A 15,547-nucleotide genomic window follows, 5' to 3' on the forward strand; every position below is an offset into this window, starting at 1 on the left:
GGTCTTTTAGACCCTCGCTTTTCTAATTTGTAAATTGGGACTGACAACTTCAATTTACTATAAAAAATTAAACATATACTACCCTTGTACAGAGATGTTCATTTTTGAAACCGTGTTCACAGATTTATTTATGCTTGTTCAATTTAATCCTCTCCACATCTGCTCATAGGAGCTCTAAATCCTTACAGGAATTAAATAATCTAATCCAATACCCTATACTTTTACATTCAGTCCACCGGGATTTCTTGAATCAAGGAATCCGGCTGAAGCTTAATAACGACTCGCGATCTTCAAGATTCTCACCCTCCTGCCCTGTGAAGAGCATCGCAGCCCTGCGTAGTTCTTTGGTGGGGCCTCGGTAAAACCTTAACACGGCCGTCGCCCTTTACGTCCCCAGCAAGCAGCGGCCACTCTGGGGGTTGAAATGCCATTTGCCATGCCTAACTCGTGCAAGACGACTCTCGCACGCCCCCTGGAGGAGCCGGGTGGGAAAGGGGCCGCTAGCTTGCTGCGCTTCTCCCACTTCTCTGAAGGCGAGAGGAAGGGCCGGGAGCCCGCAGGGGCGGGGGAGGGGGGAAGTTCCCTCGGCGGCCATGCGGGGAGCAATTCTAGGGAGTGGAATCACCCGCTCGGCTCTGGAGAGGCCGTACCCAGGCCGGAAGAAGCCTGCGGCGGCACAGAAGTACCAGCAGGAGGCGCGGGCCGCCGGGCCACCCCCGGGGCCAAAGAGCGGTGGTCTCTCCCAGGTCCGGCGTGCGGCGTGGCCGCGCCGCTGGATCCCCTGTCGCCCCCCATCCTCCCCCCCGCACTCTCACCTCGTCACCTCCCCGCCCAGTCGGCGGGTCCCTGAGGTGCGCGGCGCAGGCGCGGAGCGAGGCGGTGAGTGCGGCCGCCGAGCCTGGGCCTGGGGCCTGGCGGGCAGGGCGTGAGGCGCGCGGGAGGGAGAAGGGCCGGCCCGGGGGGAGCGCCCGGGAGCGCGAGGGCCACAGCGGCGCCGCCCGCCGGCAGGGCCGCGCGGCCGCTCCGCCGGCGCTCGGGCGCCTCGGTTGCCGCCGCCTCGGAGCTGTGCCTGGGCTGGCCGGGCGGGCCCCGGGGTCTTGGTGAGTGTGAGGGAGGAGCGGGCCCGTGGCGTACGGACGCAGCCTCCCACGGGAGAGGGCAGGGAAGACCCGACGGCGTCTTTTAAAATGAAACCCTGCCTCCGTTTTATGGCGGGATAGCGGCCCCTCCCCCATCCCGGAGGCAGTTCCACCCCTCCGCGGAGGACGTCTCGGCCCCCTGCTGCTGTTTTCCTTATGGCGCCTTTGGGATCGGAGTTTGGGCGTCCCCGCAGGTCGCCTGGCCCTCCTGGGCCCGGCGCGTGGCGCGGGCGTGGAGGCTGCTGGGTGCGGGGAGCTCCTGCGCGGCCCCTCTGACCGGCGTGTCCGGTGGCGGCTGGGCTCCCGACGTCCGTCGGTGCCAGGCTGGCCCCCGGCGGTGCGGAGCGGCTTTGGAACCCTCTGGCAGCGCATCCCTTGTTCGCCCGCGAGCCACCGCCGCAGAAAGCAGGCGTGCGTCCTGGCGCTCTCGTCTCCGGCCAGTGGCCTGGGCCCCTCCTTAGGGTGCTCATACACCCCTTTTGGTTTTCTTTTTTAGTACAACCTAGGGACGCGAGTAATGTGAAGCAGTTTATCTCTTTGCAAAGAGGTAAAAATTTGTACTTGAGCAAAGACTGACACTCAAGTTGGACGTACCGTGGGTTCTAGTTCAAAAACTCTCGGGAAACATTTTTTTTCTGTTTCAATTCTTTTAAAGTCTGGAGAGTATATACTTATTTGAAATGAGTGTGAAAAAGAACTCGCTTTTAAAACCTTATTGTAAAAATGGAGCTTTTGATTATACTTGCCTTTTTTTATACCAGTTAGAGAATATTTATATTACATGAAAGGCCTTAGATGTTGATCTATTTGATATAGGTACTGATTGCCTGTTATATGGCATTTTGTACAGACATTCTTGTTGAAAAAAATGACAGGTGGAAGGATGCTGGTATGTATTTTGTAAGTTGCTTTTTAAAAAAATTTTAATCTTTCATGTGGCATGATGTCATTTTTGTAAGTGTAAAATATACATGTATACCTTAGCATAGGAAAATGTCTAGATGTCTATATACCAAAATGTTAACAGCGGTTTTTCTGGGTGAATAGATTCAAGGTGATTTAATTAATTTAAATTAATTTCTAACCTTTTTTCTAATTTCCCTGCAGTGACATGTATTACGTTGATAGTTTGTTAAGTGGGGAAGAGGGAGTGAATGATAAGGTGCATGTGATTCAGAATTGTCCCCATGAGAGGAAGACCAGTGAGCAATGTTCATATGACATCTTTGAGTAAAAAGCCAAACTTCATCAGGGCAGTTATGTATACAAAAAGCACATAAGAATATTTGCTGAAATGAAGGATGGTTAGCATTTCTGGTCTTTTTTTGTTTGTTTGTTTTAGATTTTATTTATTTATTTGACAGAGACACAGCGAGAGAGGGAACACAAGCAGGGGGAGTGGGAGAGGGAGAAGCAGGCTTCCCGCGGAGCAGGGAGCCCTGTATGGGGCTCAATCCCAGGACCCTGGGACCATGACCTGAGCCGAAGGCAGACGCCTAACGACTGAGCCACCCAGGCGCCCCAGCATTTCTGGTCTTGAGTAGGATCTTAGCATCATGCTGAAAGGGTGTCTGATAAATGTTTGGATATTGTTCAGCTCTAAGTAGGAGTCAGACCTTTCCTGATCAAGGTGATCCTATTCCTCTCACCTGACAGTCTGAATCCAGGCCAGCTTGCAATGTTAATTTTAATGCCTTGTGTGGTTTCCTTTCCTTACTTTTTGATTCTTGAAGTTGGAAAGAATTTAAAGTATATTCTGAAATAGCAAGAGGCTACTTTAATGTTTGGCTGATAGTTTCCATTGTTCTCCCTGATAGTTTTAGAACATTTAAAACATGAAGTGTAGTACTCTGGGCTGTAAAAATTCTGGAAGTGTACAGAAGAGGTATTAGAAGCAAGTCTTGAGATTTTAGTTTATTACATAATAAGAAATTTTTTATTTTTGAGTGCACTTGATTGGGAAGGGTTCAAGGAATGCTATTTGTGTTAGATAAGGCATTATATATAGAGGTACTGTTTCTGTAAATCTCATTGCTGTTGGTTTCTTTGAGTGATTCCCTTCCCTTCCTCCCATTTGGTGACTAAGAACTGGAAAATGTAACTTGCTGGTAATAGTGAATAGCAATGAAAATTACTTACAGAGTTAGTGGTTCAAAACTCAAGAGTCAGAAGACATGATTTTTCAACTCTGGTTCTGCCACTTAGTTGAGTTGACTTTCACTGAATGCTTCCTCATCAGTAAAATTGGAGTGAGTTTGGTGGTATCCCCTCTATGTATGTCACAGGATTGTTGTGAAATAAAATAAGAGGAAAATGCTCAATAAACTAAAAAGCACTGTCTTATTACTGGATGATCACATCACCTGCAGTGCTAATTTATATGTCCAGAACTTAGTGAAGCAGCAAAGACAGTGTGTGCACCTTAGGTGCCTTACCATTAGAAACAAGATGATCTCAGTAATGATACCAAGTTCTACCTGGTATGTATATCACTTTGACAAAAAAAGAAAAGTAGCATAGAAAGCTGGTGGAGAAAATGTCCGTTTCTTTTTCTGACTTGCCCACTTCTGCAATGAAAGAACACTAACCTGAAATGGAAGAGGTGATTCTGATTCTGACACTAATCTGTTACTTCAATTCGGGTCGTCACTTTATCTCCCTATTTGTTTCCAAAGCATGTGCTTTAAAATTAGATCTTTATTCACATTCCAACTCTACCACTTATTAAGAATTGCCTTGACTTAATTTTACTGTGCCTCAGTTTCCTCATTAATAACAAGGGGTAAGTAATCAATTTTGAGAGAATGTTGTATATTTTTCATATTATAGGATTAAATAAGATAAAGCATGTGTACAGCCTGGCACATGATTGGTGTTCAATAAATGGTCATTGTCCTTATATTGTTAAATAATCTATAAGGACTTAAACAGTTTGAAGTCTGATTTGGTTTGCTTTCATTGTATTTGTTTTCATTATGGCTGAATAGGCAGATTTATATTCCTATTTTGGTATTAAAATATACCTATAGCTTTAGAAGGTAAATTCATTTCCAAGAAATGACACATGCATATAGGTATTTATATATGTATATATGTATGTATTTATATGTGTGTGTTATATGTATATTATGTATATATACATATATAAATATGCATATACATATAAATATACGTATATGCATAAAATATAAATTATATACATATAATAACATATACATATAAATATGTGTTATACATATATAATATATGTATACACATATAAAGAAATGACATATATGTATATTTATATGTATACATATTTATCAGTTTTTAGTGTTTAATACAGTATATTCAAAAGATTATTTATACTTGAATTAATTCCATATAACTTTGCAGTTAATTAAAGACCTGGTGCCATTGTATTCTTGAGTCTCAGAAGTGAACTACATTTTTGCTTATATGACTTCTGTTGTGTTTTTCCTACAGGCATTTTTTACCATCTGTGAAAACTTCCCTGTAATTCATTTCTCCTCACTGCAGTATTAAGAATTATACCAAGTAAGTGGAATGTGGTAAAACCAATTAGTCAATTTTATAACAGTCGATGGGAATTTAATCATTTAATGATTAAACAAAAGTTGCTACCTGTTTTGTTCTAAATAGAATGTTGAATGTGATCTTGTAAGTAAGAAAAGGATTTTTTCTTGAAAATTATATTCTGAGCTTCTATGTGATGAGTATATTTTCTGGAAGTCAGGGGATCAATATAGACTTGTGTAAATATTTTTTTAAGGGAATATATCCACCTTTAGCTTGAAAACTGTATCAAAATATTGCCAGTTGTAAGAAATGTACCTGTCGGGCTCCTGGGTGGCTCAGATGGTTGGGCGTCTGCCTTTGGCTCGGGTCATGATCCCAGGGTCCTGTATCGAGTCCCGCATCGGGCTCCCTGCTAGGTGGGGAGCCTGCTTCTCCCTCTGCCTCTGCCTCTCTCTCTCTCTCTCTCTCTGACTCTCATGAATAAATAAATAAAACATTTAAAAAAAAAAAAAAAGAAATGTACCTGTCTTAGGGTGCCTGGGTGCCTCAGTCAGTTAAGCGGCTGCCTTCCACTCAGGTCATGATCCCAGGGTCCTGGGATCAAGTCCCGCATCGGGCTCCATGCTCAGCAGGGAGCCTGCTTCTCCCTCTCCCTCTGCCTGCGTGTCTGCCTACTTGTGCTCTCTCTGTCCCTGTCAAATAAATAAATACAATCTTTAAAAAAGAAAAAGAAAAGAAATGTACCTGTCTTATTCTTAATATGGTACCGTAACAATTTTTTTAATAAAAAGTAATTTAAGAGTATGGTTTATTGTCATTATACAGTTTTCAAAATTACATCAACATGTGAAATGGACTTCTCAACATCACCAAGAAAAAAAAAAACAGGTATTGGTGTCCTGCCTTTAAATTTGATCAGAAAAATAAATCCAAATATAAATGGAAGCATTGGGTTTTTTGGGGGGGTTTTTTTGTTTTTTTTTTTTAAGATTTTTTTTATTTATTCATTTGAGACAGAGAGATACAGAAAGAGAGAGAGCATGAGCAGGGGGAGGTGCAGAGGGAGAGGGAGAAGCAGGCTCTCTGCTGAGCAGGGAGCCGGATGCGGGACTCGATCCAAGGACCCTGGGATAATGACCTGAGCTGAAGGCAGCCGCTTAACTGACTGAGCCACCCAGGCGCCCCAAATGGAAGCATTGTTTAACACTTCTCTTACAAAGTAGATTTTCAAGTGGTGCATACATTTCTTATTACCAGTAAGTTCTTTGGTTAGAAGGAATTTTTATAAAATATTAACAATCTTTATTTGTGATATTTTTATTAAATTTTTCCATTTTTAGATTGAAAAGATATGAATGAATATCCTAAAAAAAGAAAAAGGAAGACATTACACCCTTCTCGTTACTCAGGTCAGTGGATTATTTTAAAGTTGGGCCCTGGATTAAGTCCCATGCAATTGTATTCTTATCCATTTTCTCATAAATGATCAGATAACAGTTAAATATGTGGGTCAATTTTTAAGTAAGAGAAAACTTTAAGTTCTCTGAATATATATTCCTCATTGTCTGCCATGTGCTAGGCACACATCAGAAGTCTACGGACATTATTTAATACTTACAACTTAAAGGTTGAAAGATATTTAAAATTAGATATCCAGGGTTGCATGCTTATACAGCATAACTGAGATTTGCTTGTGTGATTCCCAGGCTTGTCCTTAAGGCACAACATTAACCTTGGTGGAAGATATTTGGATCATTGGGAAAAAATTTTTTATCCTATACATTATTTTCAGAAATGTGAACTTTATTTTGATTGTGTTATTTTAGGTCCTTTGGTTGAGGTTGGCTCTGCTATCCTGGCAATAAGAGAGGTCTTAAGAAGACTCATGTGGAATTTAAGAAACAAAACAGAGGAGCATAGGGGACAGGAGGGAAAAATAAAACAAGATGAAATCAGAGGAAGACAAACCATAAGAGACTCTTAATCATAGGAAACAAACAGGGTTGCTGGAGGGGAGGGAGGGTGGGGAATGGGGTAACTGGGTGATGGACATTAAGGAGGGCACATGATATAATGAGCACTGGGTGTTATATAAGACTGATGAATCCCTGAATTCTACCTCTGAAACTAATAATATATTATTTGTTAATTAATTGAATTTAAGTTAAAAAAATAATAAAGTATATATTGGTGCAAAAAAAAAGAGAGGTCCCTGTGTGGCCACCTGTAACTAATCTCACATATCTATATTTGAGACAGTCTCTGGCATACCTGCTAGCCCACCCAAGCTACACATTCTTCATATCTGAGGAAATTAAGCCTGATTTACTGCCCCCATCCCCTCCCAGACAAGACTTGAAATGACTATTCAGAAGCCCTAATTGGTTCTTAGACCATTTCCCCTATGCCTTGTGCTTTCTCTTCACTACATGTCCGATCTTCTTGGTAGTTAATTCATTGTTTTTTGTAGTTAATACATTTATCACATATTTATAATTTGTGCAATTCTGACAGTAAGGCAGATCTATCTTTGTGCACTTCAAGTGTTGTATTGTAAATCATGTAATTTGTGGTTCTTTCATGAAGTTCAATGTCAGTATCTTTTCAGAATTGAAATATTAATATTTTTTACAAATATGATAATTTATATATGTTGGATAAAGGGATGGCTGTTATTAAATGTATGTATGTTTACTTGAAATTTTTAAAATTTTGCTCTTATGTTCAGATTCTTCTGGAATAAGCAGAATTGCAGATGGATTCAATGGAATTTTTTCTGATCATTGTTACAGTGTTTGTTCTATGAGACAGCCAGACTTAAAATATTTTGACAACAAAGGTATGTATCGTATTTTCCAAAATATCCTTTAAGTTGCTTTTGATGTATTTTTATTTCTTACTTGAAAATGTGAGTGAAAATTATGACTTCTAAATGGGCAAGTATTCTTTGTTTAAATGTAAGGAAATAAGGCTTTTTGTAAGAAAGCAAGTATGAATTTTTAATTTTTAACATTATTTCAGACCTATAAATAAAAAGCACACTCTCCTAAGTCCATTTTAGGTGGCAAGGAATTGGTAGAAAATCAGGACTGACCTAGAGTTGGGAGCATTTATGATGAAAGGTTAGGATAGTGTTAAAACACAGTTCTTCTACTCAGCTGTAGTCTAGAGGGCTAATGGAAGGAAGGAACAGAGGGTGAAGGATTTGGTGTTTTTCAGTCTTGCATCTTTTATTGAGTCTTTTCGAGAGCATTGGGTATATGATAAAAATTTGCATTTGCTCTCTTCTTTCTTTGCAACCATCAAAACTGCCAATTTCCTTGAGCTCCTATCAGAGGCACAGAAACATAATTTTTTAAAAAGCATAAGGAGTTGGAGGCATTTTTATGAACTCATGTTTGGCTTAATAGAGACACAGATGGTTACATACAGAGATATTTATAGATACGTCTGTGTATATGTAGCAGTGTACAAACGTTTTTACTCTGTTAGCTGAGAGGGCCTAAAAGAAATGACGCCCCAGTAGAAGTGAGCCCAGATTTTGGTTTCTAAAACCATTCTCCAACAAAAAGAACTAGCACTTGGAGAAATGGCTGATTCTAGTTCTGAGGCAGGGAAATACATAAGATGAGCCTGGAGCATTTTGTAGTGCCAGAAAATAAGGAAGTACTCAACACACGCACAAAATACAGGTACTTCAAAGGAACACAGGAGCCAACTAAAAAAGCTCCCAGTAGCCACAGCTGAAACAATTTGAGGGAAAAAAAAGAATTATAACCCAAAATATAAAATATTCCTGAGTCCATACTGATGTGATTGAATGAATAAATAAATTAGGAAGAAACTGTATAGAAGAATTCCATATTATTTATGTGGAGGCTCCTCCCTCAAGGAAGTGGAACATAACTTTCCACTCCTTAAATGAGGACTGCATACAGGGAGTTTGTTCCAAAGCATAGAGTATGGAAAGTAAAAGCGTGACTTTACAGCAGAGAAACCTGATCAATACTACTTCACCCAGATGATCACAGTCAACATCTACAGTAATAAATCATGTTAGTACTATGTACCCTTGATGTGATGTGATTGAAAATGGCAGCTTGCCTCTCTAGTCTACCTCTAATAACCCATAATCCCAGTCTAATCATGGGGTATCCTACAAAATACCTGACCTCTACTCCTCAAAACTGTCATGGTCATCAAAAACAAAGTCTGAGAAACTGCCACAGCTAACAGTATCCTAGAGAGAGGTGACAGCTAAATGTAATGTGGAATCTTAGGATCTTGAAACAGAAAAAGGACATTAGGTAAAAACTAAGGAAATCTGCTTAAGTATGGACTTTAGTTAATACCATCTTACCGGTATTGGTTATTAATTGGAATAAATGTATCATATTAAGAGCATGGAGATACTGAAATGTAATGTAAGAGAATGGAGAAACTGAGAATGCAGGATATAGGAATTCTTTGTACTATCTTCTCAGATTTTTTCTGAGAACTTCTAAAAAATAAAGTCTTAAACAACAGTGACATGATGTTGAAGCCCAGTTTTTTCTGCTGACCTGTATTTTAGTTTCCCCATGCTAACTTTAAAACACTGGGTCTGGGCTGAGGGAATAAAGCTTATTCAGACTTTCATTAAACTGAAAATTCCTAAGTAACTTTAAAAAGTATATTCTAGTCCAAATGGGGCACAGACGCAAAAGCAGTTGCTTGTTTGGACGGGTTTTTTTTTTTGTGTCTGTTGGATAACATCTCTTTTCCTGGCTAAATCTGAGTCCTTTAGTTCCTGTTGGAATTCAAAATTATATTTAAAGTGTTTAGTGCTTTGTTTAGTAATAATTAATATTTAATGCTTTGATATAAATAATAAGTATTTTTCCAAATCTCTTTTTACAGATGATGATTCTGATACAGAGACATCAAATGACTTGCCAAAATTTACAGATGGAATCAAGGCCAGAAATAGAAATCAGAACTACCTGGTTCCCAGTCCTGTACTTAGAATTCTAGACCACACTGCCTTTTCTACAGGTTAGGGAAGCCAGTTGATAGCATTTATTTATTTTATATAGATTAATGAAAAAATTAGGGATAAAATAAATTTTTTGCCAATTTATTCAGTAGGTCTTATTTAGTGATAATAGATGTGTTATATTTTTCAGAAAAAGCTGCTGATATTGAAATTTGTGATGAAGAGTGTGACTCACCTGAGTCAGTCAACCAACAAACTCAAGAGGAGAGTCCTATAGAAGTTCACACTGCTGAAGATGTTCCAATTGCTGCAGAAGTGCATGCAATTTCTGAAGATTATGATATAGAGACAGAAAACAATTCCTCGGAAAGTCTCCAAGACCAAACTGATGAGGAGCCACCAGCTAAACTTTGCAAAATTCTTGACAAGAGCCAAGCTTTGAATGTGACTGCCCAACAGAAGTGGCCTTTACTGAGAGCCAATAGCAGTGGCCTCTATAAGTGTGAACTTTGTGAGTTCAACAGCAAATATTTTTCTGATTTAAAGCAGCATATGATCCTGAAGCATAAGCGTACTGATTCAAATGTGTGTCGAGTATGCAAGGAAAGTTTCTCTACCAACATGCTTTTGATTGAACATGCCAAACTGCATGAAGAGGATCCCTACATTTGTAAATACTGTGATTATAAAACAGTGATTTTTGAGAACCTCAGTCAGCACATTGCAGACACCCATTTTAGTGACCACCTCTATTGGTGTGAGCAGTGCGATGTACAGTTCTCCTCAAGCAGTGAACTCTACCTACATTTCCAGGAGCACAGCTGTGATGAACAGTACTTGTGTCAGTTTTGTGAACATGAAACAAATGATCCAGAAGACTTGCATAGCCATGTGGTAAATGAACATGCATGTAAATTAATTGAGTTAAGTGATAAGTATAACAATGGAGAACATGGACAGTACAGCCTCTTAAGCAAAATTACCTTTGACAAATGTAAAAACTTCTTTGTATGTCAAGTATGTGGTTTTCGGAGTAGACTTCATACAAATGTTAACAGGCATGTTGCTATTGAACATACTAAAATTTTTCCTCATGTTTGTGATGACTGTGGGAAAGGCTTTTCAAGTATGCTAGAATATTGCAAACATTTAAATTCACATTTATCTGAAGGGATCTATTTATGTCAATACTGTGAATATTCAACCGGACAAATTGAAGATCTTAAAATTCATCTAGATTTCAAGCATTCAGCTGACTTACCTCATAAATGTAGTGACTGCTTGATGAGGTTTGGAAATGAGAGGGAATTAATAAGTCACCTTCCAGTCCATGAGACAACTTGATTATTTTCTTTAACTGCCGTAATGTTAATGTAAAATAATAAATTTGACTTTTTTGGAGATGTGAAAATGGATGATTTTAAACATAACTTATGAGAATTGCTTTTAACAAATAAGATTTTTTTAATTGTCCAATTTTCTTGGCATTGCTACATTTTTCAGTATATAATGGTATCCTAAATGTGGTATTTTCAGTGCATGGTAGTTTTAACCACTCTTGGTATCTGTCGTCTTGTTTCTTACATAAGCTCTGATTTCATGAATTGATGAGAAACAGATGTACTAAAGAAACTAGACTACAGTTTTCCTTCTGTAACCATGGGTGCTATTAAATTTTTTAAACTCAAGATGAACTCAGTTTTTCATGTATGAAGTCATTAAAGTACTGCATTATCAGAACTTAAATGCAATGTACCATACAATTAAGTCCACTGATAGTCCCATTAAGAACCCAAACCTAGATAATCCCCATCAGGAATTATCCCCAAGACTCAGTGGACGCTCCATCTGTGTAATTCTTTTAACAACACTAGGAGGCAAGTGTTACAGTAGGAAGGGAAGATCTAGTTTTGTTGGCGGTCTTTTTTTTTCTCTTTTTTTTAATTCTCATTCAATTTTAGCCCCAATCTGTGAGTTAAATGATTTAAGATGGGAGTGAGGAAGAACTGGTAAGGGATTAGACAATAAAACCAGTTGTAACATTTCATAGCTCAACCTTTTCACAATTCATTTTCAGTTATGCGACAGCAAAGTAAGCCCAAGATGCTGATGTCAAATCATTTATTGACTGCGAAAACCCACTGAGGTATTAATCTAGAATTAGGAAGATGTGGAAGATAAGGGGTTCTGGCTTTCTTCTTGGCTTATAGATGGCCGTTTTCATTCACATGGTGTTCTCTTTGTATGCAAGTCTATTTCTCAAACTTCCCTTTTTTATAAGATCACCAGTCATACCAGATTAGGGTTAACCCTGATGACCTTATTTTAACCTAGTAAAGATCCTGTCCCCAGATACGGTCATATTTTGAGGTGCTGGGGCTTAGGACTTGAACATTTGAATTGGGAGATGGGAGAAAGAGACATAACCACAATTCAATAGCAGCTTCTTAAATAGCGGTATCACAAAGATATGATTTGGTCTGTCAATGAACTCCAATAAACACTGCTGCTAACAAACGGCAGTGTTCAGGAATATTGCTATAGTTGAAGAGATCAATTTATGATCTGTGGTTTTCCCACTACAAGAACCGTGGAAATTTAATCTATCTTGAGAATGGTGGCAGCAACAAGTTTTTTCAAAGCCAATCATTTTTAACTCTTATTGTCAGATATGCATAATTGTATTCCTAGAAATTCATCAGGGCTACCTGATAGAAATGTTTCTGAGAAAACTTAATATCAGAGTGGTTTAAACTGGACTAGAATCTTAGAAACCATCTGGTCTAAATCCTCTAGTTCTCTAAGTTTCTTACAGAAATAGGCCAAGGTCACAAAACCAGTTGTAGCAGACAGGGGTGGGATCCAAGTTATTTGGCTTCCAGTCTAATAATGTTTCCATTACACCATGTTACATTAAAATATAAGCTTTGTCCTTGGGGTGTTTTTCATGATTACTTAACCTAGCTGTTCGGCTACCTTCTTGGTAATTCTGTTTTTATGCCTTTTTTATATACATACACCTTCAAGAATTTTATTTTTAGGAAACAAACTAATGCCTTGGTAGGTTTTTTTCAATTTTGTATTTTATTGCTTTACATTTGATCACATTAGTAATCAAAGTAATTGTAAGGAAACCTCAAGAGATATTAATTCAAGTTTTAGAACCATATAATTTTGTGCTTTTGATGAATCTGCATCTTGAGGCCACATCCCACTGACAGTTTGTCCAGTAAAAACTTTTTGCTTTGACTCAGCTTTCAAATAAGTCAATGACACCATAATTTGCTTGGGTAGCTGGTTTATATTTTTAGCTTATTAAAGAACTTCTTCAGAAAAACAACCCTAACTAAAAAGAGATTTTTCTAACTACTTCTGGGTTTTTCCCCCTCAAAAACAAACATTTCCACTGAACTCTTGTGATTTGAAGCACAGTTCAAGTCTGAGAATACATAACTGATAGTGATGTTTATTAGCACTACAATAGAATTCTTGGCAGCAAGAATTCTTGGCAGTATTGGGCCATTTTTTTTTCTTACTTTTTTTATCTTCACCTTGCAATGAGTTATTACTTATGGAATTCCAAATTCCCCTGTACTCCAATATTTGAAAGTGACTGTGCACTACTCAAAAGCCTCTCCTCCTGCTTGTAAATTTGCCAGTTTTACCATTTTAAATCACCTCTCTTAGATTTCCTGAGTGTGTGTCATCACATACTAACCAGTTTCTCCATTTCACAGGGCCCACAGCCTGTTGTTAGGTGATTGCTGAGTTGTTAGCAGCTGTAGTATATGTAGGGCTTTTGTTTTTGTTTTTTTTTAATAGACTAACACTATTCCTAATTTTTAAATCTGACTTGGAAAGCATTGTATTACTTAATTTCCGACACTTTACCATTAACCTTACTTTTGCTTGTTTTGTCAGTATTACTACCTTTTGCAAGACGTTTAATATGTTTCCCAAATGACTATGATTCATTTTTAATGGAATTTTAATGCCTAAAAAGCACTATGACTTACACAAATTTGAAAAAGCTAATAAAAATCAAATGGCCACAGTCCTCTTGCGAAGCAGATTGGTTTGCCAAAAAATCAATACTCGTTAAGAATTTAAGTGAAAAAAAATAGTTAGACCAAACATCCCAATGGAGAAGCCAATTTGATTGGTCAGGTTTACCCTATAATTAACACAGTCTCATTCCTATAAATTAAGATGAAATTTGGGGATATATATATTAGTTTGCCTGTAACTTTCAGTTCTGATGACTGAAGATAGAATATCTACAAGAATTTTTGTTCAAGGCATTTAGGTTATGGAATTACATATACTCCTAATATTGGTTTAGCTTTCCATAAATTAATCTTTTAAGACAACATTCAAATCAAAGAGAAAGAAATGTGTACATTTATGTTGTAAAATACATATTCACAAAGCTAAAAGTTGTCACGTAATTTACATATTTATATGAAGTTATATGTTCAATTTGTAAGTTTAAAAATTTTAAGACCGTGTTGTTTGAAGCCTACTTCATACTAGCCATTGAAAATAATTTTCTGGATAAAGACTTCCTGTATTAAAGCATCAGTCATCACAACTTCCTTAAGTTCATTCTCCTTAGTAATCTTGGTGTTAAACTGGTAACTACCCAAACCCAAAATAAATCTCATTTGTGAAAAGTAATTTCTTCATTCTAAAAAGAAACAATTTTGGAGGGCAGCTGGCTCAGTCAGTAGAGCATGAGACTCTTGATCTCAGGGTTGTGAGTTCAAGGCTCATGTTGGGTGTAGAGATTACTTAAAATCCTTTAAAAAAATGAAAATAAAAAAAATAATTTTCTCACATTGCTACATAGGAATATTATATTATCTACTAATATTATTCCCACATTTTAAGAAGGATGATTATTTAGACAGTTTTTTAAAGGAATTTTTGTTATCAAAACCTTTAAAAGTGTGTTATTTTTGGTCTTAAAAAGGCAAGTGAATATAACCTGAATAGCCTTTTTCTTGCTAAAAATATTGAGCTAAATGACTTATGCCCTGAGAAATTTAATGAAAAGTATGTTTTGAATGAAAACTAAAAGTTTTCTAGTTTTTAACCCCACCCGGGTAGTGTCCACTACCAAAAAACATTATAGTTGCCTTTCTTTTTCGAATAACCTGAGAGCAGGAATTGGAATCATACCCATCAAATGTAATTTCTGGTGGGTAATTGTTTTTCTTTATTTAATCCTCTATGTAAAGGCCATTCACCATTCTGTTCTGAATTTGAATTGACTGGAGTTTGAGACTATTTGATTCTCTTTTCCTGCCTACCCTGTTCATTTTATTTAGGGTTACCTCTTCTTTTAATGGCATTACTCATATTTCTAAAACATATTCCTCAAACAAAATCTGTGGTTGATTACCTTCATCTTTGCAACTCTTCCGTACCTCTTTTGAGTCCCCAGAAAGTTTCATAAGATTAAAGTTTTCCCAATTAGGGTGAGAGTAAATTTGTTTTCTTTAATTCTTCTATACTCCAAACTGTTAAAATAACTTACTTCCCTCACTCCATATACCACATCACTGGTTTCTGTACCCTATAAATATTTTATATGTTCCTGTCTAACAGCAGTTGGCCGTGCTGAATTTATAAATTCCGGTGTATCTATCTTGGATTTTAAGAAGCAGATTATCATGGCACAGATCTTAATAAATACTTCTTTATGGCCACAAGATTATGGTTATGTTCCTTATGGCACTGATCAGTGTTCTTTACTGAATAATTAAAATACTGAGGTATAGGAACTAACCTGGAATGACGAAATGTTTGTCTGGGAGGGACCTCAGAAGTCATCTAATCCAGACTCAAAGTGTACAACATATAAAAATAATTGTATGTGGTACAAGTTTTATTTTCATGGTTATAAATTATA

At 37.9% G+C, this 15,547-nt stretch overlaps 2 protein-coding genes across 10 annotated transcripts in view; one reads left to right on the plus strand and one right to left on the minus strand.

Annotated features, from left to right (window-relative positions):
- The window catches only part of LOC102749501 (uncharacterized), a 72,450-nt gene extending 70,841 nt beyond the window's left edge, over positions 1–1,609 (minus strand). Inside the window, exon 1 of the mRNA XM_081802639.1 lies at positions 816–1,609. Coding sequence (XP_081658765.1) covers positions 816–1,609 — 794 coding nt within the window. The remainder of the gene's footprint in view (positions 1–815) is intronic.
- ZNF639 (zinc finger protein 639) lies at positions 571–11,321 on the plus strand. Of its 9 annotated transcripts, none has more exons than XM_081829804.1 (7): positions 571–879; positions 4,605–4,676; positions 5,484–5,546; positions 5,999–6,067; positions 7,387–7,497; positions 9,558–9,692; positions 9,824–11,321. In XM_081829804.1, exons 4-7 carry the CDS (start codon positions 6,010–6,012, stop codon positions 10,975–10,977), a joined length of 1,458 nt encoding a protein of 485 aa, XP_081685930.1. In that variant the 5' UTR covers positions 571–879; positions 4,605–4,676; positions 5,484–5,546; positions 5,999–6,009; the 3' UTR covers positions 10,978–11,321. The 9 variants fall into 9 exon arrangements, with proteins under 9 accessions (XP_081685930.1, XP_081685904.1, XP_081685945.1 ...); XM_081829819.1 differs by lacking the exon at positions 571–879 and adding an exon at positions 951–1,100; XM_081829792.1 differs by lacking the exons at positions 571–879; positions 5,484–5,546 and adding exons at positions 976–1,100; positions 1,956–2,028.
- Positions 11,322–15,547: the final 4,226 nt, after the last annotated feature.

This window comes from Leptonychotes weddellii, chromosome 1, assembly GCF_054177405.1.
Source record: "Leptonychotes weddellii isolate Sample4059 chromosome 1, ASM5417740v2, whole genome shotgun sequence".
Taxonomy (NCBI): Eukaryota; Metazoa; Chordata; class Mammalia; order Carnivora; family Phocidae; genus Leptonychotes; species Leptonychotes weddellii.